At 57.9% G+C, this 24978-nt stretch overlaps 1 protein-coding gene across 7 annotated transcripts in view; it reads right to left on the reverse strand.

Moving 5' to 3' along the window:
* Window positions 1–427: 427 nt before the first annotated feature.
* The window catches only part of STARD8 (StAR related lipid transfer domain containing 8), a 41396-nt gene continuing 16845 nt past the window's right edge, over window positions 428–24978 (reverse strand). For 3 of the 7 annotated variants that reach the window (XM_014255352.2, XM_014255356.2, XM_014255357.2), the window contains 13 exons: window positions 10037–10108; window positions 8655–8736; window positions 7538–7601; window positions 5897–7251; window positions 5068–5241; window positions 4485–4644; window positions 4025–4223; window positions 3698–3908; window positions 3425–3539; window positions 2912–3127; window positions 2486–2703; window positions 2162–2338; window positions 428–2051 (listed from right to left, as the gene is read on the reverse strand). In XM_014255352.2, coding sequence (XP_014110827.2) covers window positions 1934–2051; window positions 2162–2338; window positions 2486–2703; window positions 2912–3127; window positions 3425–3539; window positions 3698–3908; window positions 4025–4223; window positions 4485–4644; window positions 5068–5241; window positions 5897–7251; window positions 7538–7601; window positions 8655–8736; window positions 10037–10108 — 3161 coding nt within the window. In that variant the 3' untranslated portion in view covers window positions 428–1933. Of the gene's footprint in view, window positions 2052–2161; window positions 2339–2485; window positions 2704–2911; window positions 3128–3424; window positions 3540–3697; window positions 3909–4024; window positions 4224–4484; window positions 4645–5067; window positions 5242–5896; window positions 7252–7537; window positions 7602–8654; window positions 8737–8848; window positions 9018–10036; window positions 10109–11597; window positions 11804–18328; window positions 18546–24978 lie in introns of those variants that run through there. The other 4 variants (XM_088062513.1, XM_014255353.2, XM_005526148.3 and 1 more) reach the window with 4 other exon arrangements.

Raw genomic sequence — 24978 nt, forward strand, 5'->3', positions numbered from 1 at the left:
ACTGCTGCCAATCCCACACTTTAACCAAGCTGAGAGAGCGATTTTTTCCTCTCCAGACTTTAATCTTGCAGCTTTCATCACCATCATCTTAATCTACCCCAGCATGTTCCACCCCATTCCCATCACTACTTCCAAAACAGCAGCGAGAGGTGTCTGCTCCAGGGAATTCAAGAGCACAATGTGGTTCCTCTTCATCGGCATCACCGAAGCTGGACGCTCATCTTCCTCCTCAAGGTGCACTCCCTGCTGCAGGTGGCAATGCCAGGAGAGCCCCAAACCCTGGCAAGGCCTTGGAGCACAGCTGGATGTGGGAAATGCTGGGTTTGAGTCTCCTCACCCATGCAGGGGCTGCCCCAAGGCCACACATTGCTGGGCTGTTCCAGTGCTGGAGAAGCCCTGAGCACAGGTTTCCTCATCAGCCAGCAGATCTTGTTAGTACTTTATTAATTGCACAGATGGGAAGAGCAGCCCCAGTCCAAGTCAAACAACTGCTGCAGTTTCATATGATACAAAACAAAAGTCCCTTAAATACAAAATACCCGGCTCTAAGTGAGCATCACCTGGTGTTGAGCTCTGCCACCAGAGTTATATATTAATATTCCACCTGTACAAGTATTTATAGATAGAAAAAAAGAAACACTTTAAAAAAAAATATCAGGAGAAATTTCACTCCCCCTCATGTTAGTTATATTTTTATATATATATATATAAAATACATATATATATAAAAACACAGACTAGAGGCTGATTTGTGCTTTTTTTTTTACCAAAACACAGACAGACAGTCATGGCCAAACTGACACTGGGGGTCCCCAGCTCATGGGTCGTGTTGCCTTCCAGTTGGAACGACGTCTGGGAATTTGGGTCCCTGCCTCAATGGAGAAACCAGGTCATCTTCTGGATGCTGACAGCTCTGGTGAACAGTTCCTTCATGAAGGGAAGGAAGGGTGGAAAGGGGAACGGATGTCTCTGCAGGGAGCAGGTGGACACGAGCCACGCGTAGCTGCCCAAAGAGGGGTGAATCCCAAACAGCTGCCCCTCCTGTCATCCCTGCTCCCTCTGGGTACAGCCCTCAACACTGAGGGCAGCACAAAGGGGGAGCTGGTCTGGGGAGTCTCTCCCCACCTCGATGCCTCTTTCAGGCATTGTCCCTTCCCACTCGGGCGCAGCTGCTCCGGGGCTCCGGCAATGTCCTGCCCCACACAAATAACGGGTCGGCTGGTTCAGGGATGGCTTGGAACGTGGTCCATCCACCCCTCCTCCCAGTGACACCCAGTGCAGAGAGAGGGCTTTTAGCCAAGAAAGAGCAAGGCACAGGAGTACAGGGCTGCTTCTTCCATGAATTCAGCACCAATGCTGCAACAGGTTCCATCTGCCCCTTGACAGGTTGGCACTTGAGCTGTACCTATGTATCTACGCGCAGCCCCCTCCTCCCAGAACAGCAGCCTCTTCCACTAGCACAGTGACTCCCTGGCTGTCCCCACTGGGTGACACCACATACATAATCCCCCCCTCACTGCCCTCCCTTCACTTCCCAACCCCGCGCTGCGACCTGCGGACACGGCCCCGTTTTCGCCGCTCGCTCCTCCAGCCTCACTCCACGCTCCTTCACCCCTGCTGTTGCTCCTGGCTTGTGTGGGGGGCTCCAGCTCCTGCCACAGGCTGCATTAAGGGTCACCCCATGGCCACTCTTTCCCTCTGCTCCCCCGCCTCTCCAGTGGGACACCACGGCTTCCCCTCTGTGGCCACCCTGCCCCACAGCACCCGGGCCGTGGCACAGGACTGCCCAGCCCAGGGTGAAAGGACATTTATAAATATGTGCCTCTGTCTCCCCTCCACGGGCACTGCACCACACCGTGCTTCCTTCTGAGAGCCCCAGTCCGGATCCACTGGCAAGTCCAAGTCTGAAAGGACAGAGCATCTTCCTGGTGCCTCAAATCTTTGTCTCGGGGCCGTTGGGACTCAGGGCTGGGAAAGAGTCTCGGATCCTCACCAGCTCCATGGCACAGAGGTGGCCAAAGACCCTGTTATACCACTCGGGAGACCGGCCCCTGGAGAAGGGAAGAGTCAGGAGGGGTTTGTGGGCAGGAGAGACACTGGCAATATCACGGAGCAGCACATCCTGCTGCTCCATCCCCTCCCCATCGAAGGGTCCCGTTACCTGAGGTCAGCCCTGCAGATGTGGGTCACCCTGGAGCGGCCCATGGCGCTGGGCTCGATGAGGTACTGGGACGTCAGCACGATGGCCTTGACACCTCCCTCCACCGGCACCTTGTCGTGCTCCACCGAGAGCGAGCTGAGCAGGCAGGCTCCCCGCGGCAGGTCCGTGCGCCAGCGCCTGCGACGGAGCACGAGTCACCATGGGGCCCGCAGCGGGATGGGCCAGAGCGGGACCCCACGTGGCCCAGGAAGGAGGAGATGGGGCTGGAGCAGAGGGGAAGAGCCAAACTGAGCCCAAACCCGCTGTGGGTCCCACCGCCCTCACCGGAGCACCATGCAGTCCCTGCGCGGGTGCGGGGCCATGCTGTCCGTCACGTAGTGGTACACCTCCATGTCCTTGTCCAGCGCCTCCACCACCCTGCTCTGCAGCAGGTCCTCGTCCCACAAGTGACGCTCCCGCAGCACCCGGTGCAGCACCGTGGCGGGAGGGGCCTCAACGTCCGTGGAGACCTTCCACAGGCGCAGAGGGTGCCCGTCCCCAACCTGAGGGCACGAGGTGAGGGTCACACAGACAGTCCCACGGGACCCCCAGTGCTAACCCCTGAGCAGCTTCGCTGCTCTCACTTCCATAGAGCAGCACAGTCTCATCTGCTGGCTAGCAAGGGATGGGGTGGGACCTGCTCTGGCTACTGGAGACATCAACCCATGCACATTTCCCTGTTCTCAAGCCCCTCCACCCAGTGGCATTTACCTTTTTGCAGGACAGCTCCGTGTTCAGAGGCCCTGGCGTGCTCAGCCACCCCTTGAATTTCTCTGATGACTCTTTGAGCAGGTTCTGGACACTCTGCTCAAAGTAGGAGTGTAAATCCTTGCTCTCCCCCTGGCACACCAAGTCAGCCAGGGGGTGCGGATAAGCGTCTGCGGCCATATAGGAGCTGCTCAGCTGCAGCAAGATTTCATGGGAGACCTGCAAGCCAAAAGCACACAGATGTCCAGTAAGGCAGAGAGATCCTGCGGGGACTTTGTGAGTGGTCCTGGACAGACAGACAACTGTAACTCATTCCCCACGGAGTGGGAAGGATGGACATACAGCCTGCACCACCTCCTGCCCCAGGACATAGCTGGGCTTGGCTCCAGGGTGAATGGCTGGTGGCTGCTGTCCCACGGAGGGAAGGGTGCCCTCAGCCTGCTCCAGGACCAGCACCTGCTGGCAAGGTCACACCTCCCATGGGCAGTGCTGGGCTGGGACACCACTGCCACCCACCTGGAAGAGCTTCTTGCAGTCGGTGATCATATGGGAGAGCCCCTGCGTCGCGGCCATGTTCTCATTGAGGTCCTTCTGGTCCGGCTTCCCCACGGTGCCCCTCTTGTGCATGGCCCTGTGGGAGATCAGGTGGGCACCTCTAGACCCCCATGGCTCTCATTTGTGTCACAGAGCAGAGCCAACAGCCCCCCATGTCTCACCATTCCCTGCTGGCCCCCTCCCACAGCAGGCAGGGAAGGAGCACTGGGGACCTGGGGCTCAGCCAGCCCTCACCTGGGCGACGTGCTTTCCTTCTTGGACACGTTGAGGTGGAAGATGGAGGGGGCCAGGCACACAGCCAGGTTCCCAGCCGTCATCTGGTTCTCCTCAGCCGAGGCGATGTCGCTCAGGAAGTAGAGCAGGGTCTGCAGCACCTCCCGGTTCTCGTCTGGCATGAGGATGATGGCAGCCTGCACAGCCTGCAGCCGCTGCTCCTTGGACACGACTGCGGGCACGGGGCAGCGTCAGCAGGGCATCCCCACAGCCACCGCCCACCCCCTCCATCCAAACAGAGGGACCCCTCCTCCCCAAGAGCCCGAGCTGCCCCAGCCCGGCCCTTACACTGGTAGATCTGCAGGAAGGTGTCGGTCAGCTTGCTGGTGAAGATGGGCTCGGGCAGGTCACGGAAGTACTGCTTCAGCAGGTCGGCCACGTCGTACGCTGACTGCCCCGAGTAGTTGACGTTGTCGGGGCTGGTCTCGTTCATGTGCCGGAGCGCCTGGATCCGGGACTTCACCCCGGACTTGCGGAAAATGCCAACCTGCCGGGGCAGAGCAGAGGGTGAGCGGGCACCGGCCTGGGTGGGCACCTGTGGGACAGGCAAAGACACTCCCTCCCCAGGGGGATCATCCCTGAACCCACAGGAGACACAGTGAGGGATGGCCAAGGGGATGCTGCTGGGCCCCCACAGAAAATCCCATCCTCTCACTTCAGCACAGGCCACAAGAGGTGAACAACAGGACCCCTAAAGCTTTTTCTTTCCCCAAATCCCAGTGGTGCTGCCCAGCAGCCGCTGCCTCACCTGGTCCAGGCACTGGCTGCGCAAGTAGCGCATGGCCTGCTGGATGCTCTGGGGCAGGGGCTGCCCCGTCCGCTGCACGTTGACAATGGGTGGCACCCCAAAAACCATCTTGTCCCTGTAGTCAGGGACTTTACTCCTCTTCATGAACTTGGGGACAGTCCTGCAGAGTGGGACAGAGAGATGTCAGTGCAATGATCAGTGCCCTCAGCACCCTGTCACACAGACAGCAGTGTGGAACTGCTACAGACACACATTTCTGCAGTATTTGGAATACAAGCAAGGCAGCTTCCCAGCAGGAATGGCAGCACCTTTTATTAAGCTAAAATATTTTAATACTTGGCTATGAAAAGTCCCACTCTCTAACGTTGCTGCAGCACTTTCAATGCCCCACAAACACCTGCAGCTCCCACAGTGGGAGATGATGCCAGGAGCCTGGGGCTCAGCTCTGGCTCACACTTGCCAGAGCAGACAGCCCTTGGTTTAGCTTTTCCCCCTCCCACACCCTGAAGCTGCCCCAGGCTGGGAGCACAGAACGAGCTGCAGCCTGTGGGCTCCATCCTGGGGCCCCCTTGCCCCAGCTCACCACGTCCAGGCCTGTTTGTGGGGCACAGAGTATTTCTCCATGATGGCTGTGAGCCGCAGCAGGGAGCACTTCTGGAGCAGGTTGAGCTGTGCCGATGACTGGCGGTTGATCTCCAGCGAGGCTGAGTTCAGGCTGGGCCGGTGGGAGTTCTGGAAGCTGTGCCAACGCAGCTTTCTGGGGACACACGGGACATTCCCAGCTAAGGAAACCCTCTCTGCTCTCCACTCCTTCATGGTTAGTGACACATCACCCTCTGGCACCAGCAGAACTGGCTGAGAAAAGCCACAGAACTCGGCAACAGCCGTAGCTGTCCTGGGGAGAGCCCCAGGGAATACTGGCACAGGGGAGGCATGTGCCCCTTGCGTTTACGCTTGCCATTAATGAAAACCCCTTTAATCACGGGTCTGTGCAGGCAGGCAGGGCCGGCAGCAGTGGCAGTGCTGGCAGTGGTGTCCTGCGGCCACCAGAGCGCACCAGCGGCCCGCGCTGCGCTCCGCTCCCGCACCGTGCGGCTCCAGCAGCGCTGCCCTCCCTCCTCTGCCCCCCGGGAACACGGGCATCCTGCCCCCCACCCCGGGAACATGGGCATCCAGCCCCCCGGGAACACGGGCATCCAGCCCCCCGGGAACGGGATCGGGCACTGCTCCCCAGACCCGTGGGCTGCGCATCCCTCCCAGGGACGCAGCAGCCCCGTCCCTGGGAGCGCACACGGCCAGGCTGGATGGAGCTTGGAGCGAAGAGAAAGTGTCCCTGTCCATAGAAGGGGGGTTGGAACGAGACTGTCTCTCTGGTCCCTTCCTACCCAAACCACCTTGGGATTCTGTGATACCTGCAGGGTCTTGTGAGTGATGCTCCTACCCCCGAATCCCGGCGCTCCCGTGTCTCCATCTCTTCAGCTTCGTTGAGGGAGTTCCCAGTGCTATCAAAGTCACTGGCAGAGGTGCCAACATCCGACATGGACTGTTCCTCGAAATGCAGGTTGGAGGGTTCCCCTCCCGAGTCCGACTCCTCCTCATCCTCCTCTTCCTCGCCCCCTTCCTCCCCATCCAGGCCAGGGAAGACGGCTTTACACCAGAGCTCCACTTTCTGCTGCAGCCCCCAAACGTGCTGCAGGATGTCGTCGAGGTTCTCGTAGGTGACCTCCCCGTCCTTGCAGAAATCCTCGCTGCTGCCGAACTCCGGCACGTTGTCGTAGACGCTGACACGGCTGCCCAGGGAGCTGCAGGAGCCCCGGCGGGCAAAGCCCCTCGGGGAGGACGAGCCCTCCACGCTGCTGCTGCTGCCGCCCCCTCCCAGCCCCACAGCCGTGCTCCCTGCGTTCCAGTGGGTCAGCGAGCTGACGGCCAGGGGACACAAGCTCTCGATGGAGAGGGATTTGGGGAAGGTGCCGGGCTTGTGGTCACAGGGGATATAGACCAGGCAATCGCCATGGCGAGCCCGGCGCTGGCACTCGGCAGCAGCCCAGGCACCGCCGGCGGCGGCCGTGTTGTAATCCTCCAGGTAGACTCCACTGCGTTTGGGGTCAGAGCTCCCCTTGGTGTCCCCAGGGCCGAGCAGGCGGTTAGTCCTGTATGATACCGAGAAGAAGTGTTTTTTGCTGTGGAAAGATGCCTCTTTTATCCCTTTTTTAGAGGAGTTGGTCCTGGTGACTGCAAGGTCCCCATTGCTCTTCAGAGAGCCCCATCCCGGTGGGAGAGTGGCGCTGCTGCGTGGAGCCAGCCTCCTGTCTGGGCTGGGTTTCTCCTTCTCCTTCCTCCGCAGGGACTCGATCCGCTTCAGGAAGCTGCGAGACCGTCGCTTCTTCAGCTTCTCTTTAGAGCCCTCTCCCTGGCCCGAGGGCTGCTCCGGCGCAGAACCCTCGCTCTGGCTGCAGCTGGAGGCGTTGGCAGTGGCACGCAGGGGGGACGGGGGCTCGCATGGCACGGCCGCAGTGCCCAGCGTGCCGCCCGTGCCACCCACGCTGCCCACGCTGCCCGTGCTGTGCAGGGACGTGGCCTCGGGGTTGGTGCTCAGGTCCGTGAGGACGCTCTCGCGGCTGGACACCGGACGCATGGCGCAGCTCGGGGCCTCCGAGCCCTGGGACAGGACATCGGCGGAGCCCACCCGTGACCACCTCTTGCTGTCCCTCTGGAAGGCCCACCGGTTGCTGATGGCACACAGGTCTTCCTCCTCGGAGTCTTCATTCTGCGGGTGGTTGAGAGCAGGGGATGATCAGTCAGTTGGAGCCGAGGAGGGTCAGCACATCCCCCCACCTCAGAGGGGCACAGCCACCAGCACGGCCCCAGCTGGGGAGGGCAGCAGTGTGTTCACCCCCTTAAACCAGCTCGGGACCCCTTTGGCAGTGGAGGCCTCCAGGAGCCACTCTGTGCCCAGGGCAGTCCCAGAGCTCACCAGGACACTGACCCACCATCATGCACACGATCCCCTGCACCCCTCAGCCCCTCACCTGCCTCGAGCATCCAGGACTTACCTGTTTACGCTGAAAGTGAACATCCAGCTTCATGGAGGCACAAGTGTTCAGGGTCATCAGCCTCCTGCAAGAAACAGGGAGGCTTTACCCTCCTTACCTACCCTTACCAGCTCCTGTTCCAGCCCTGCTGCGGTCACAGGGATGGCTTTGGCTTCTTTTGATTTCCCTGCCTTAGAACCTTGGCTGTGCTGGTCACCTGCCACCTGCTGCTGTGGCCCCAGTCACAGGAACACCCAACTGACAAGGGGACAATGCCAGCAGATGGTAGCCAAAGCCAGGCCATGCCTATGCCAGCTGCTGGGGCCACCAGTTCCACAAGTGGGCAGGGGTGGTCTGCTCCAGGCTATTAAAGCAAAATCACCTCAGAAGCTCCTGTGCCCCAGACAGGGAATGACTAAAGGAGCTGAAAGCTCAGAGAGGGAGGGACCTCCCATCACCTCCTGCCTCACTGCACCCAGGAAATGGCACAGGGATCCCCTCCTGCCCAGCACAGCAGCCTCTCTGCTGGGAAACAAACAGCAAACAGACCCTGCTCCTGCCTCTTCTCTGTTCTGGGTGGGAGGGACAGCGTGGAGCCAGCGCAGGGACACGGGTGTGATGACGCGTCCCGAGAGCCAAGGCAGGGCTGAGTCACCCGCAGCACCGAGTGACACACGGCCCATGCAGACCGACCATCCGGTCACTGTCCCGCTCTGCCTGCCAGCTCTGGCTTGCTCTGCCCGAGTCCCCCACACGCTGCTCCCTGCACACCACTGCTGGCAGCTCCAAACCTGCAGCTGCAGCAGCACCACCGTGCCCAGGTGGAAACACACAGCTGGGCTGTGCTGCCTGGTACTGGGACCAGCATCACATGGAGCATAAACACCTGTTGTTTCCCTGGAACCACCCACCACCAGCAATGCTCCCTGATGTGAACAGCTGAGTTTTCACTGCAGAGGGAGTGACAGTGCTGGAGCAGGCTCTGAGCCCAGCCAAGGTGAAAGGCAGACACCCTGCTAAGCCCACCACCCCATCAGGCACCCCCCTGAGCCCACCACCCCATCAGCCTGGGCTGCTGCCCTTGTCTGTGGCACATCCCTGTGCTGATTCCATGTGCAGGGGGGCAAGGGAGCATTACCTGCACAGGGATTTGAGGGAATCCTGGTCCAGGAAGCTGTGGTCTTTCTTCACAGCACTGATGTCAAGAGGGAATGACGACTCTGGGGAGGGAAGTGACATCAGTGGCAGATCCCGAGCCAGCTGCTCCATCAGGGATAAAGGGCAGCAGCAGGCATGGGAAAAGGAGGAAAAACCCAAGTGGTTGGAGATGACCTGGAGGTGGTGCATGCCCAGGTTCCCAGGTACATCTGGTGAGGGTGATAAGGTGCCCAAGGGCTTCCATTCGGTTTCCTGCTCAGCCCTGTGCACTCAGAGACAGCTCTCCTGGGATCATGCATGTGGGACCTGGACCTTCAGCCCCAAGGGTCTCAATCCATCCGATCTTGAAGCCATGGAGCGTGATCAGCATGGGAAGGGAAACAGAGGGAAACCCTTGGAGGACATGGGGAGTTCTGTGGACAGAGGCTGGAGAAGGGTTGGTTCATTCAGAGACTCCAGCACCAGCACCGCTCCTCGCTGCCCAGCTGTGAGCACTGTCTGGGGCCAGCACCTGGGGTTGGGTGTCCCAGCAGGAACCCAGCCTGTCCTTGCACGTGGGGCCTGCCCCCCAAAATAGGCACTGGCAGCAAACAAGCTGCTCATAAAGCCATTGCTGGGGAGCTGGTGCTGCGGGGGGCGGGGGAAGTGCCCGGCAGAACAATGGCCGTGGCTGCGGCCACCAGAGCCTCGCTTCCCGCTATTGTCCAGCCAGACGGGGCCGGCTGCAGCCGCCGCTCCTCGCACCAGCTGGGACCAGGATCCCACCATGGATCCCAAACACAGCTGAGCCCGAGGCAAGAGCCACCGCCACAGCCACCCTGCCACCGCCCTGGGCGCCTGGCACAGGAGCTGGCAGTAGGAATTCCAGCCGGGCAATGCCCGTGCCCTGTGCCCAGGGAGGCACAGGGATGTGGTTTGCTCCAGGCAGGGCAGGCTGGAGTAGGGCAGGGGTTGTGGGAGTGGGGAGGGACGGAAGGAGGGAGAACATGCTCGCTCTCCACGTTACCTACACTGGCTGCCCCTATGCTCCCACCCACGGCAAACATTCTCTGAACCTCATCAGATCTGATGGCTCTCCAAAGCCTGGCTGCCCGTGGCCAAAGCAGCCGCCCCAGGATTCCTCAGAGCCCTGCCTGAAGGGGAAAAGTTCAGGAATGCAGGGAAGTTAACTGGCTGGTTCTCCAGGCCATGACCAAGAGCTCAAAGTGTTACACACAATCACATAATCAGTGAGCAACCCCCTCTGTCCCCTCCTTTCCCTGGAGCTGTGGGTGCTGTCCCTGCAGCCCCCTTTGGAATCCAGATGAGATACAGGCTCTGAGCAGGTACAGAGCAGGGTCAGAGGCAGGAGGCAGCTCTCACCTTCGTACAGCTGGGCATACTGGGGGAATCCCGCTGCCCGGAGCCAGTCACACGCTTTCTTGGCTTCGATTTCTGTAAGAAAGCAAAGCAGCAGCCTGAGCATCCCAGCAGCAGCAGCAGCACCCTGAGAACGCAGCCCACCCCCCTAGAGCCCTGACACCAAGCCCACGGTCTGCACAGAGCAGAGGAGATGCACCCTGCAGAGCCAGTGGGGGTCCTGGGCAGACACAGCTCAGCTGCAGCTCTCTGCCAGCACCAGGCAAAGAGCAGGAGGTGACAGTGATGCCACCTAAATGACAGGGCCACAAGACACTGCTTAAACCTTCTGATGAAACTTTTTGTTTCTGAACCCATCAAACCAAACACAATTCTTGGCCAGGCAAGAGAGGAAGATCTTTCTTTGTAATCATGAGTTCAGAGCTCATCAAAGCTCAGGGCTGATCACTTCTGCAAACATCCCCAAGCAAAGGCTGCCAAAGGAGCCCTTCCTCCCCACCACCCAGCCCTCCCCACCTCTTCCTTCAAGTTGGTGTTCATCCCAGTGGCCACCAAATCCCTGGTGGGGGTTCTTCACCCCTCGCCCAGCTGGTTCCCACCCCTCACACAGGGATCAGCCATCACCCAGATGAGCCCATTCAGCAGCCAGCAGGATTTCCTGGGAAATTCCTGTTTAGAGAACTTGAGGGAAAACAGCCCAGAGCTCCCGCAGCCACAGCAAGTCATTGCCAAGTGTCAGCACCCATCGGCCCGATGACATTTCTACTGCTGAGGGTGACAACATTTGACCTCAAGGGTAGAAAATGCCTTGGCAGCCTCAGGGTCTGATCTGCCCCTCCCCGAGGCACCACCCGGCACTGAGTGGGCTGAGGCCAGACCCACCCAGCACTGGAATACCCTGATTCCGTCCTCATCCACCCACTGCCTCGGGCCAGAGCTCTGGCTACAGTTCGCATTCCCAATTCCAAACTTAAACGCAGTGAAAAAAATAAAAGCTCCAAATAAGCAGCTCAATTCAGGACAGGACCAAGCCAAAACCCCTGACCCAAATACTTGGCAAGTTTTGGTAAGAAAGTTTCAGAATGAGCATCTGGATCTTGGTCCAGACCTCACAGCTGTCATTAGCTGTGCCATGAGTCTTGCCAAAACCCAGGGCTGACCCCTCCTGCCCCCAACAGGGCTCAGACCCAGCAATCCCAGTGAGGAACTCAACCCTGGAGCAATCCTGGGTCAGCTGGTCCATGTGGAGCACCACATCCCTCCCAAAGAACCCAGCACCCCGTGGGGAGGGCACCCCATGGCTGCATCTGTCCAGCAGGAGGGCACCAAGGCTGGTGGTCCCAGGAATGCTCTTTGGCCACGCCAGCTCTGGAAGCAGATCCATCCCACACTCCTGGAGCGGGCAGGACCCAGGGACAGGCATTTCCCACAGCCCCTGCCAGTTCCCACTCCTGCCCGACTCCTCCACCCCTTCACTCCCAAAGGAAATTCCGTGGGGTCAATCCCAGCCAGCGACTGCAGCTCCGCCTGCCCCCAGCCATGAGCAAAAGCACCAACCTCCCACCTGTGCTGTGGATCCTGCCCCAGGAATGGGTCTGGCGGAGGGCAGCAGGAGCACGGCCGTGGCTGAGCTCACCCCTGCCCGCAGCGGGGCTCAGCTGGTACCAGAGCATGGCCGGGCACAGCCGGGGCCACGCTGGAGCCTGGTGACACCCAGCGTGACCACGGCCACCCCAGCAGGCTGGGAACAGCCCAGGGCTGCAGCAGGATGCTCTGTGCAGGACTGGGCTCGGCCACCCATCATCGTGGTGGAAATGCGGAGTCAGAGCACGACATTTCCTTCCCTCCTCTGCCTCCCCCACACGCGGGCTGGCAGGGGGCCAGGGCCCCAAACCTCCACCTCTCCTCTCCAGGAACCAGGTCCAGGCTCTGCCTGCTGTGGCAAGTCCTGCATCCCCTGGAGCCCCTCAAACAGGGAGAAGCCCCCTAGAGCAGGGGGGGCTTTGGCCAGCCCAGGCTGAGCCCTCCTCGTGTGTAAGTGCTGTCATAGAAAAGGTTTCCAAGTGTCCTGTCCCAGAGGGAGCCAGCAGCCAGCTTCCTCCTCTTCCCGCCCTTCCCACGGACGTGCTTTCCCAGGGAAGTGCAGGAAAGGCCGGGCAGGCAAACACTCCTGCCGTGGGGCACGGCCGGACACTGGGCACAGGGTCACCCATTCCAGCCGCGTTCCCAGCCCTCCCTGTCACCTCTCAGGAGCCTCACAGTCGGGCAGGGTAACGGGACCTGAGCCCAGCACACATCCCTGGCTGCAGCCTCCACTGGGAGCCCAGCCTGAGCCCAGGGATTGCTGCCTGGAGACCCTCCACCCTCCAGGCAGCAGTGACAGAGATGGGTTTCCAGCATCTCCAGATGCCAGGATTCTCTGATGTCTAATATAGGCTCATCAAACACTATACCCACCCTCAGGAGGGCACAAAGAGCCTCTCCTTGCCTCCACTAGTCAGAAAACAATTTCCAGAAGCTTATAGCACCTTGGTATCTTTGAGATCTGAGGTTTAAATGGTGCAGAAATTGTCCCACTCCAGCTGCATAGCAGGAGGAGCAGGCACAGGGTACAGGCAGGGTCTGTGCATCCCTGAGAAACTAGGGGATAAATCCCACAGCTTCCTGACTGCAGGCAGGGAAGGTAGACCAGCAGCCCCATTACATTTCATGCTCCAGAGGAAGCTCCCCATGGGAGATGAGCCCTCAGGAAAAGCCTGGACAAGCCCACGGCGGAAACCAACACCAAGACCTTCCGTGGAAAAAGCTCTCAATGGTGCACAATCCTATGAGCCACCAGAGAATCCTCCCCCAGCAAAGCCTCTGCCCTTGTCCAGCAGCTGTTGAGGCTGGATGGAGTTTCCCAAGGAAAAGGTATCCACAGCAGCTCTCCCATCCCTGCACCCAGCAAGGGGCAGAGATTGTAACCCAAGTGCCACCATGGTCCATCAGTGGGTCCAGCCCCCCCAGCCAGGACACCCTGACCCCCAATACCCCCAGGAGGGGGTGGAAATCAAAAACGAAGGAAGAGAAGAGGCTCCCATTGTTCCAGAAGAAAAGGAAGAAAACCAGCAATGAAGTGGAAAAAAAAAGGGACAGAATTCCCCAATCTCCTTCTTGCAGTCACTGCGCTGTGGCATTTCCCTGGGGCAACACCCTGGTGGCTCCAGCAGGAATGGCTCCTGGCTGTGGCATGTCTGGGGCCTGATTGCTCTCTCTCAAGTGCTTTTGGTGCTCCTTCCACCTCACCCTGGACTGGAATAAGCATACACAGGGAAAAGCCCAGGACATTTCATGAAAGCTCTAAAATGACCAACCCAGAACACTGGAGGCCAGCAGAATTACAGGCAGGAAAGCCACTTCCCAGAACCCCAGCTCTGCACTTTCACTTTAACAATCAAAGCTGACAAGAAGTCCCAGGCCAGGCTCTCAGCTTCCCACAGCAAGGTTCCAAATCCCCATAAAACATCCCACACAGCCAATTAGTGTGTGAGGAGAAAACCCCGCCACAAAATCGCTCGCACGTTACCTCATGGAAAGCTGGAAGCAGCTGCTTGGCACTGCGGGGGAAGCTTCAACCCCAGCACCAAGGGGAGAGAATTACTCTTTTTTTCTTTCTTTTTGATGTGATTTTTTTTCCATCCTGCCTGAAAGTAAAACTGCCTACAACAGGGACTTTCCTTCTCGGCAGTAAGCAGAAGTTTCTTGTCTGTTTATTACAGGAATGACAGAAAGTCCCAACACGTCTCCTGAACCAGGGGGATGTGCCTTCACTGCTTGAGAGCATGAGGAGCTGAAGCAGGTGTCCCATGGGAAAGGTGTATCTCACTCACACTGAAGGTACCAGGGATGGAGGGACTGACTCTGCCTGGAGAAATCAGAGCTGCCTTCCTCCCCAGGGCATCACTCCCACAGCAGCCAAGGGCCAATCCCAGACCCTCCCAGTGGGCTTTGGAGGAAGCCCCCACGGTGCCCTCCCGGCACTGGGCACAGTTGGGACTCACCACCCACCCAGCTGGGCTCTTGGGGCAGGACGCACACAGAGCTCCACACAGCCACAGGCACCTCCTGCTTCCAGCTCCCAGCTCCACTCAGCAAAGCACAGGGATTTGGGAGCTGCCAGCACAGACATGGACAGGGCACATGGACAGGATGAGGAATGCTCTTGGATGTTCTCCCAGACACGGCGGGTTTCCATAATTAACCTTCACACAGTAAAAAGGTCTCGTAAGCTCTGAGAACTGCTCCTTGCTATGACACCAACCAGGAATTGCTCAAATGCCTCCTTCACCTCCAGCCCTGAAATGTCTGGTCCAAGGCCATCGCTCCTTGAGGATGGCACCTGGCAGGGGGGATGGCAGCAGAGCCCTCTGCCACCCTGCTCCTGTCCCAGACAGCTGCTGGGAACACGAGGGACACCCTGGGGTGAAAATGATCCTAGAGGTTGCACGGGAATTGTGTCTGTGAGCACCGGCTGGTACAAGCCAGACAGGAACCCCTCTGGCCACCATGGGGCAGGGAGACTGCAGCTGTTGGGTGTCTGGATCAGATGTGGATCATAATCCATGCAGGCTGGGCATGGAGAGCCCCAGCAGCACCATCAGAGCTCCCCAGAGCACTCCCCCACCTTATCTGTGCCCCACTCATCCCTCGGCTGGGCTCCAGGGCTGTGTGTGACCACCCTTATCAGCTGAATGTGGTAGCTCTCATTTCCTCCCCTCAAACGAGCCCAACAGCAGCCTCAGGTCTGGTTTATTCTGTTCTAAAAGCTCAACCAGCCTTTTGTAGCCATGGTGAGCAGAGCTTTGTGCTGCCAACACCGGAACGGGGCCACCAGGAAACCGAGGTGATGCTGCAGCACCAGCCAACAGCAGCTCCTGCCCTCACAGGCTGGCACCTGGGACAGGAGGTGGGCTCAACCTGCCCAGGGAACACCTCTGCTTCCACAAACATCACTTAGAACAACCTAATTTCAGGTTTGCAGCCAGTGCTGTCTTTATTAAAGATGAGAGAGAAGCACTGAAGCAGACATATTAGCCACAAAAAAAACAAACAAACAAAAAAAACCAAAACAAAAAAAACCAAAACAAAAAAAACCCATGCGTAAGATCATGGAATGGTTTAAGCTGGGAAAGCCATTTCAGATCATCGAGCCCAGCACTGCCAAGGCCACCACTAACCCAAGTCCCTTCTTCACACCCAAACATCTTCACAGACCGCACAGGGCAGGGTTGAACAGGGGACAGCCACGCTCAGGGGCATGGGATGCACAGGAGGGAAGGACTCTGGGACATGCCAGCCGATGGATACTGGCAGGACCAAGTCAGTGTTCCCTGGCACTGCTGTGATGGCTACAGGAGTGTCCCACAGCATATTCCAGATTCCTGCTCCCCCAGGCAGCTCCTCAGAGTCCTGTAGCCCCTCTGGCCCACAGGACACCTCCTCCCAGCAGCTCCTGAGCCCTCGGGAGCAGGAGCTCTGCGGCAGCTCGGGGGTTACACGTCCTGCTGCTCAGGCTGCAGCTGCAGAGCAGATGTCTGGGGGAACAAGGGATGGAAAAAGAGAGAAACAGAAACAAAGGGCCAGGAAGGTGAGGACCCTGATCAGTCCTTGCCTCCCCCACCTGCATTTCTGCAGCTGCTCTGACCCCAGAGGAGCAACAGAGAGGGCAGGACTGTCCCACTGTGCTGGGAGCACACAGCAGCAGCCCCCCGTGTCTGAGGGGAAGCCCAGCATGGAGGGAACCTGGCGTTCCATCTCTGAAATGGAAAAGCAAGCTCAGAGCAGTCAGCCTCTGGCTCCAGCCCACCCTGTGCACCACCAGCACAGCCACCAGCCACCGCGGTCAGATCTAGGCTGGGGGTGAAGTTCTTCCTTCCTTCTCTTTGGTGTTTGCTGAAGCCAGAAAAAAAATCCAGAAGAGAATCCCAAAACAGTTTGGGTTGAAAGGAAGCTTAGAGATCATCTCATTCTGGCCCTCTGCCACGGGCAGGGACACCTTCTATTACCCCAGGCTGCTCCAAGCCCCGCCGAGCCTGGCCTAGAACACTTAAAGGCATGAAGCACCCACAAGGAGCAAGATGAAAACAGCTACTCAGATGCTGAAGAAAATTAATCCACCTTGCCCATCCTGTAGTCCACCCTTTCTAGAATTACACTGTTTTCCTGTTGTCCATCCCAATGATCTCACAAGTGCTTTGTTTGGATAAGCAGACACTGTCACTCTGAGGGCAGCCAGCAGCACCAGAGCTTCGGCAGGACCAGGCATGGCATCCATCACCCCCCACAGGTACCAGCCAGGCTGCACCTCCCCATGAGGAGCCCTCACATCGTTTCTTTGCACAGACAACAGCAGAAGTCCAGTTTTCACCACCTGGAAGAGTGTTAAACCCAGCACGGACTGAGGTCAATGACTGGAGTACTGCACGAGACCCAACACCAGCCACCACCAAAGGCCAAGGAAGGCCAAGTCAAAGGAAAACACCAACAGTTCTGCTAAAAAAACAGATCCAGCAGCAGCTCTGGCTCTGCAGGGAGCTCTCAGCTCCAATCACCCATTGGAGCATTTGCATCTCCCATGGATGTGACCTGGTGCAGCTGCTCTCCTGCTTCCCACGCCGAGGAACGACCCCCAGCTCCTACTGCTAAATTCAGGCACTAAAGAACAGTTACTTCCTTAACACACAAGGGAATTCCCTCCTACTTGTATGCATTTATTTGGCATAAACACGTGTGTTGCCAGAGGAACCCATGGAGCAGAATTCCCTTGTGGTCTTGCTGCAGCTTTTTCCATGCTGTACAGAATCACAAACTCACCCTGTTCCTGGATGAAGAATGCTCATGCTCCAGCAGCTTTGGTGGGAGCCCTATGCACCCCCAGGGACAGGGAGCCCAAACCACGGCTGTCACCAGCCAGTGGCCACTGCCACAGCCCTGGCACAAGCCCTCGCAGGAAGGAACAGGCACTGAATTCCCAGCAGAGGCACAAAGGGTTACTATAGGGCTCTCTTCTTCCCCTCTTAAAGGCAGAAATACAAAAATAACCCCAAATCAAGTATTTACCAGCTCAGCACAAGATCCTGCCTCCTTTCCCACCAGCCCCAGCTTTGGTTTATCAGCTGGTCCCTGCTGCCCGGGGAAGTACAGGTGCCTGCATGTGCTCCTTGCTGAGCTCCTGAAATCCCATCCCACATCAGGAAGATCTGCAGAACTCAGGAGTTTAGCCCCAAGGAGTACTGGATGTGCAGCTGAGCACAAGACACCCCTCAGCTCGTGGGGGTGCAGGCACAGAACCCCTGTCCCTGCAGGGACCCCTCCAGGCACAGCCACACATCGAAGCATAACCCAAACTCCGAGTTTCGGAATGCAGCCAAGGGACATTTCTCAGGGGGACACAGGTCTGTGTGCACAGGGGAAGGACTGTCACCAGCTCACAGGTCTCTCCCACCAGGACCCCCTTCTGCTGCACCCCAAACCCACTGGCACCGCTTGGGCATCACTCCCCACAGCTCCGGGGGCTCCAAACCCCGCTCTTTTCTCATTCCTCCTCTCCTCCTTCTGAAAACTGCTTTGAAATCAGCGAACTGGTGTCAGCAGGCGATGCCACATCCCAGAGCACGGCTGGCACCAGCACCATCGCACCCCTGGCCACGCTGCCCTCGCCGCCCGGCAGGGCCGGGGTTCGGGCTCGCACAGAAGGATTTTGGCTGAGGCTCAGGAAACAATCGGAGATGAGGAGCTGGCACGCGGTGCTCCCCGGCTTGGCTGGCTCTGCCAGAAATAACCCCAAATATCGCCAGGTCTTTTCAGTGGGGAGCAGAGCGGGGAACGGGAAGCCGCAGGCGGTGTGACTGATGCCAGCCCGTGCTGTGCCACTGCCATCGCCCCTCTGATCCCTGTCCCGGTGCCACCGCAGTGTCCCAGCAGGGCACCGGGCTCCCCGCACGCCCCCCGGAGCTGCCGAGCATTGCACGGGGGAAAAAAAAGGTGAAGGGAATTCTGGTTTTTGAGAAAAGATTACAAAACAAAACAAAACAAAAAACCCCAACAACAACACAAGTGACACCTCTGAACCCTGCCCTCGCCCCGCTGTGTAAAAGCCAGAGCAAACCCCCCTGCTGCACAGGAAACGCTGCTGCCAAGAAAGCTCTAACAAGAAAAAAAGGTCATTTTACAGCCTTTCCCACCTCCCCCGAGAGCGTTTGCTGGCTGGAGCCTCCCAGCCCAAACACAGAGCTGCGACACGAGCAGACTCACCATGGCAGGAGCTGTTAATCCCGGCTTTGTTCATTGGAACCCGTGGATTAAATGCAGAAAAAAGTATCAGCATGACCCCCAGCCTCCTTCACGCCCTCCTCGGCCACCCAGCACCGTCCACCGGCGGCAAGAGACCTTCCCGCAGGCAATCCACGGCAGAGCTGCAGTTCTCCCCTTGGCAGGGCTGTGCCGAGCCGACGTGTCCCCGGCGAACAGGACATCCCGGCCCGCACGGCGGGGGTGGAGGCGGCAGGGAGGGCTCCATCCGCTCCCAGCCCCGTCCTGCCCAGCCCGGAGCCCGAGCCCGCCAGGTGAGCCGCAGCTTTCCCTTCCAAGCCGAGGAATAAAGGACTGAGAGCACAGCAGGGCGGTATCGTGCCGGCTCCAGGCGCTGGGAGCGGGGCCGGTGGGGAGTCCCACACTGCCCGGCAGCACACGGGGACGGAGGAGAGGGGTGGGCACCCCAAAACCCCCCTCCCATCGGCAGACATCAACTATTCAAAGCCGTGAGCCTCAGCTGAGGCTCCTCTCGGCCGGCTGCCGGCAAACAGCAGGAGCTACCAGCAGGTTCTGTGTGCAAGGCATGGGAAAACTCACAGCCAAGGCTGGGCTGTCATAAATTTCCCAACCCCTCAAGATATCAAAGAGGACTAAAAGCTCAAAAAGAACAGCAGTGCCTGAAATCTGAGATATCCAGACAAAATCACCCAATTCTCTACAAATTTCTGGTCTGTGCTGAGCCCAGTGTGCTCCACGTGCCCAGGGAATGCTTCTATCCCACACAGCAGCAGTCGGCTCACCTCTCAGCCCAAAGCAGAGGGGTCAGCATGGTCCAAGCTAGAAGCTGTGGTTGACACAGGATCAGTCTCCGCAATGAAAACCACAGCACTTCCCAAACCGATGCTTTGGCACAAATCATTCCCAGAATGAGCTGTGAGACCCCCTCAGCTGAGCATCATTTCACCTTGCTTCTGGTTCCCGGTGAGAAACACCACAGGTCCCTCATCCCTATCCAGGGATGTGGCATTGGAAAACATCCTGCCTGCCCTCAGCTCCCACCTGGCAGGTCTGACCCAGGCCCCAGGGAGGACCCCAGACCCTGCTGTCCCGACAGGCTGTGACAAGGATGGAAGCTCAGGTAACAGGCCAAATATCATCCTAAAAACACGGGGGACAGTGAAACCTGTACACAGGGGTGGAAACACATCAGGAACATCAGGTTCAGGGAGGTCACTGAGTCAAACAGGAACACTTGGTCTACCTCTTTCTCTGTCCCCCTTTCTCCCAACTAGAAGGAGATGTTGTTGGGGCTGGAGTTGAAACTCAAGGCTTCCCTTTCTTTATGGAGCTAACAGGAGATGCCAGGACAGCAGGACAATGGCATTTAGAAGAAGTCTTAAAGGATGCCACAATTTTCCAAAGGGATGAAGGAACATTTCAAAAAGTGCAGAAGTCTCCTTGCCAGGAATGTGGGGAATGTCAGGGAATATTATAAGACAGGACGCTGGCCTCAAGCTCTATTGGAGACTTTTGTGCTGGTCTGACAGTCAAGATGCCGAATCCCAGTGGAAGACCAATCATGGGAATGGCAGAGTCAGCTTACATGGTCCCATCCCTCTGCCTCCCACCAGAGAATCCAGCACAGCCAGGTCTGCCCATGCTCGTTCCCACAGCCAAGCCCACCATGCACCCGGGCATAGGCCAAAATGGGGCTCTTTACATAAAAAACAGCATTTCTGAGGAGCCAAGGCAAGCAAAGCCTTGCAGGACACCGAAGAGAGCCGTGGATCGGGAAGGATCCAAGGATGCACAAAAGAATCTGGGCTATTCCATGGCTAAAAGAATCCCAAATCCAAGACCTTTGCTGTAAGCCAGGTGGAACGCTTCCCAGACATGGTTCAAACAATTCTTCTTCAGTTTGGTTAATTAAGCAAGCACTTCCCAGCCTTCTGAGGGATTTACAGGCGCAGGAGCTCACACCCCTGGCACAGCTATTCCAGCTCATGGGAAGTTATGACGCCGAACACACCGGAGCCAGAGAGCCGACAGCAGGGTCAGGAGCAGAGGAACAGCTCCTGGGGTCAGGCCAAGGAGAAGCCCAGGGGTCAGCAGGCAGCAGGAAGCCCCAGTTCCATACATGAACCCCTTGCAGTAGGAAGCAGAGGCCGGTTACTGGCAGAGCAGCACCTTTGGCAGGAACGGGCATGTTTGTTCCAGCTTCCCTTCCATGTGAAAGCCCCTCTGTAAGGAAAAGATTTGTCACTTGTTGAGAAAGACCCTCTTGGGGTTTTCTGTCTGGGCCCGACTGCACAACGGCCTCGCTGGTGCTCACAGCTGGACATGGTGAGGATGGGGCTGCTCGTGGGTCACAGATCCCCTCCTGATGTCGGGCTGGTGCCAGGGCTGGCAAAGGCTCCAGCCTGTGCTCAGAGCTTCCCTGGGGTGATGTTAAGAACACTTTGCCCTCAAGACCATCATCCTGGAATAGCCACTGAGATCACACAGGGAGGAACCTCCCCAGCTAGCTGTACCATGCCCAGCAGTCAGGGCTGTGTCCATCAGAACACTCTAAAATGCTCATCTTTCCCCAGGCAAACGTCCCTTCCTGGTCCCAGCAGTGTGCAGCAGTTGCCTCACTGGTGTTTCTAAGGAAGCCTTTGCCTCAGCAAAGTTCTCCCCCAGCACTGTTGGCCAACATGTTTGTGGTCAATCAAGCAGCTCACACCCTTCTAGAACTTTGTCTGTCTAATTTTATGACTAATTTTTGACTCACATGCGAGTTTTCAGCAGGAACCCAAAGCCACAGCACAGTTCAGCAACCTCAGCATCTTTGGGGACAAGCAGCACCTGCCACCAGCCCCATCCAAGACAGTGCCTGATCTGCCCAAATCGTGCCCTGATTTGCCCAAAATCCCCAGTCCCAATGCCTGGACGTGTGGCTGCTCACCCAACACCGCCTCGCTGAGCCACAGCCGTGCACACACGGCCAGCCACACTCCGCTGCCCTGCCTGGCATGTGACAGGTGACACTGACCCGTGACCGCCGCACACAAGGACTCGCTGCTCTTCCCGCCGGCTGCTCCCTGAGGGTTTCATTCCCACCTGCCTGTGAGTGTCACAAGGTCCCTGCAGGCTGAGAGCACCAAGCAGGGCTGCAGGAGCTGATCGTTGCTGTCCTCAGCCTCCAGAGCATTCTCAGAGAGAGAGAGAGAGGTGAGATATGGCATCTCCTCCCCCTTCCACCGCAAAAAACCCCTGTGCCCATCCCCACCCAGGACCTCAGCAGAGCTGGAGAGAGCTGAAGGGGAACAGTGCTGGAAAAACAGGGAAAGCACTGACACAGCCACCGGTGCATCACTCCGTGCCACGATGGGCTGAGGAGCCTGGCCAAGGAACACAAATGCTCAATAATCCATGGAACCCAGTCTTACACAACATCTTCCATGGTGCCAGGAGACCTTCACGGCTCAGTCCCTGCTCAAGGAGCAGCACGAACCACCTGAGAGCAGGTAAATCCCAGGTGAAGCAGCCGGGCACAGCCAGAGAGCAGCCCAAGAACAGCCAAGATCTCTGTGGGCGCTGGCAGTAAGGAGAGACTGGGATCTCCAAGGATTCGAGTTCCATCCCGAGCCAGCACGGAGCACTCTGGGGGGATGTGGCCCTGCCAAGACAGATGTTCTTAACTCACAAAGTTTCCTTCTGTCCTCAGAGCCCATGGATAAAGTATCAGTGACCCTTATCAAACACCAATCACTGAGACTCCTGACCTTGCTATCTCTGCCTTGTCCAACCGCTGTGGCCAAAGAAACGGAGACACGAGACTCAGGCTCCTTCCCCAGGACCCTGCCTGGGGGACCCCAACCCAACCCTCAACACAAAAATTGACACCCAAAGCAGGGAGGGAGCAGAGCTGAGGTGGGGGTGGCCACAGCACAGCAAAGTGAGTTGGTTTTACTAAGAAGGGCAGGAAGGAAAAGCGTCAAACCACGAGCTCAGCCAAGGGTCCAGCACTGCTTCCTGCCACGGAAGGAGTTCAGAGCTTCATTAATGAGCCAACAGCTGCAGCTCCCCAGCCTGTAACAGTGTTCACAGAAACAAAAAATTAATTAAAAAACAATCCCTGCTGCTCAAGCAGGTGGGAAGGTCGTGGAGAGCAGGAGAAGAGAGGCACCCTCACGGTGTGGCTGCAACAGGGCAGCCGTACCCGAGCTCCAGGGACAGCGTGATCCCCACCGCGGCTTCCTCAGTCGGAGGAAGAGATTTGGGCACGCCCAGCTCCTCTCAAAGCAGGCTCTGCCGGTAAGGAAGGACGATCCACCCAAAACTCACCAGGTCCCAGCCTGCTCCTGCTGAATCTCCCTGTGCCCGGGGTCCTGCAGCCACCCAGAGCCGGCTGGAGCCGCTGTGCCGGACATCACCCAAGGTCAGGCTGGCAGCACCCGCGTGCCCAGGGGGAACGTGAGGCACAAAGCTGCAGCTCACCAACAAACTCTGACTGTTTCACTTCTTCAATCCCACATCACGTTCCACAGGGATCACAGAATCTTGGAATCACAGGATGGTTTAGGTTGGAAGGGATCTTTCAGCTCATCCAGTTCCACCTGCTGCCATAGGCAGGGACACCTTCCACCAGTTACTCCAAACCTTATCCAACATGGACCTGAACACTTCCAGGGCTGGGGCAGCCACAGCTTCTCTGGGCAACCTGTGCCAGGGCCTCACCACCCTCACAGGAAAAAATTTCTTCCCAGTGCCTCAGCAGCACCCGAGGGTCACCTCTGAGCCATCTCTTTGCATTTAAACACTAAAAATAAAAAAAAAAAAATTTAAAAAGGTGGGCTGCTTCTTTTCTGCTGGGAACTGTCCTCACCACACCACCCAGCACCACCTCATTTTATCTACCCCCTCTTCCCTGCTTCCTGCCACGCAGACACCGTCCGTCAGACCAGCGCTACCTCTGTGCCTGGCCCAGCACACGACAACCCCAGTTCGCAGGTGATGTTTGCAGCCAGCCCTGCCCTTAACCTGGGAGCCCCCCAGGTGCTCTCAGAGGCTGCCTACAGAGCACCAGTGCTCCCAGTCCAGTCATTCCGTGGCTGGGACCACCGCTCCTCCGGCTGCCGGAGCGGAGCGACACCCCAGCGCTGCCGGGGCCAGGAGCCAAGGCAAAACAATGGGAACCATTTACAGGGCAGGAAGCTGCATCTGCTGGATGAAACGCTATCTTCAAACAAGACGTGTTTGGATAACTCCAGTTTCATAACTCGCCTCTTCCGATGTTAGGAAATCACGGTAATAAAAAAGAAAAAGCAAAATGGGGGAGAAGAAATTTGGCATGGGGAACATCGGGGAGAAACTCGAACCCCAGTGCTGCCAGGGGGAGCCCACCCAGCCTGTGGCATCGGGGTCTGGCTGCAGGATCAAGGATCAAATATCCTCGGGGAAAGAGTTAAATCTGCACTTCCAGGGGCACAGTGAATGTTGATCTGGTGCATTACCACGTCTGCTTGTTTGACTTTTCAATGGCAATCAAAGCCATCCTGGGGGAGGGCAGACAGCCACAGCAAGCACAGGATATGGGGTTCAGCAGCTTTCATCTTCATCATCTTCAAGATAATGGAAGGGATGGCCTGAAAGCAGCCCGTGGATGCCAGCTCAGCCTCACCACGGTGTCGGGGCACACGTGGGACCCCGCAGGACCCCGCTCCTCGCCCTGCTGGGACAGCCCGCGCCTCCTGCAGCTGCCACCTCCACAATTCGGGACAAGGAGCCAAAAGCTGAGGTCACCCGGCTGGGCCACGGACCCTCCCCAGCACCCACCTCCTCTCCCCACCCTCCCCAGGCCAAATATAAATTTGCTTACAGGAAATGCCTTAAAGAAAAGGCACCTCCCTGCATCCCGAAGAATGCCCAGAAAATAAACTGTCTCTGGACATGAAGGAAATGGCTTTTTTTTTTTTAAATCACATTGCAAAGCAGCTTTAACCCCTTCACTCCCTGCTGCAAATGCAGCCCCTGTGTGCCTCAGGGAATGTCAAGGTGTCTGGGCTCTGGGTTGGTGACATGAGAGGAGCCTCTTGCCAGAGGCTATCCATGGCATCACCTGATCCTGAAAAAAAATGCCACGAAATCCACAATCCAAACATAAACTTTCTGTCTGGCAAGGAAAGCACAGGACCCTCGATAGGGGCTCATAGCTGGGGACCCACTCCTGATCTCACAAAAGTGCTGGCTTCCTTCCCAGAGCCATCGGGCAGAACGGGGACTTGCACAGCTGTTGGCATTGCTGGAGGGGCTGCAGTGCAGCCAGGGGGGGCAGGGGGCTGCACCTGTGCCCCCCTCCCACCCAGACCCTTTCTCCAAGGGCCCTGAGTGGGGTGTGTCAGTTGCCCCCCCGCTCCAAGGGTCCCTCAGGGGGTGTGCTGGGATCTCTGGCAGATGGAAATGCAGCTCCCCAGTTTCCTGTGAGGGCAGGGATGGGATACCCCAGCAATGCAGCCCCCCCAGCCCCCTGCCAGCCCAGCACTGCAGCTGCTCCAGCCCAGCAGGGACACACGTGGAGGCTTAGGAAGCACAAATGCTGCCTTCACACCAATATCCTGACACAAGGCACAAGAAAGCAAAAAGAGAAGAAATACAGGAAATCCAGG

The sequence above is a fragment of the Pseudopodoces humilis genome, chromosome 15 (genome assembly GCF_049639895.1).
Source record: "Pseudopodoces humilis isolate 2021_Gansu_Grassland_sample_001 chromosome 15, ASM4963989v1, whole genome shotgun sequence".
In the NCBI taxonomy this organism is placed as follows: domain Eukaryota; kingdom Metazoa; phylum Chordata; class Aves; order Passeriformes; family Paridae; genus Pseudopodoces; species Pseudopodoces humilis.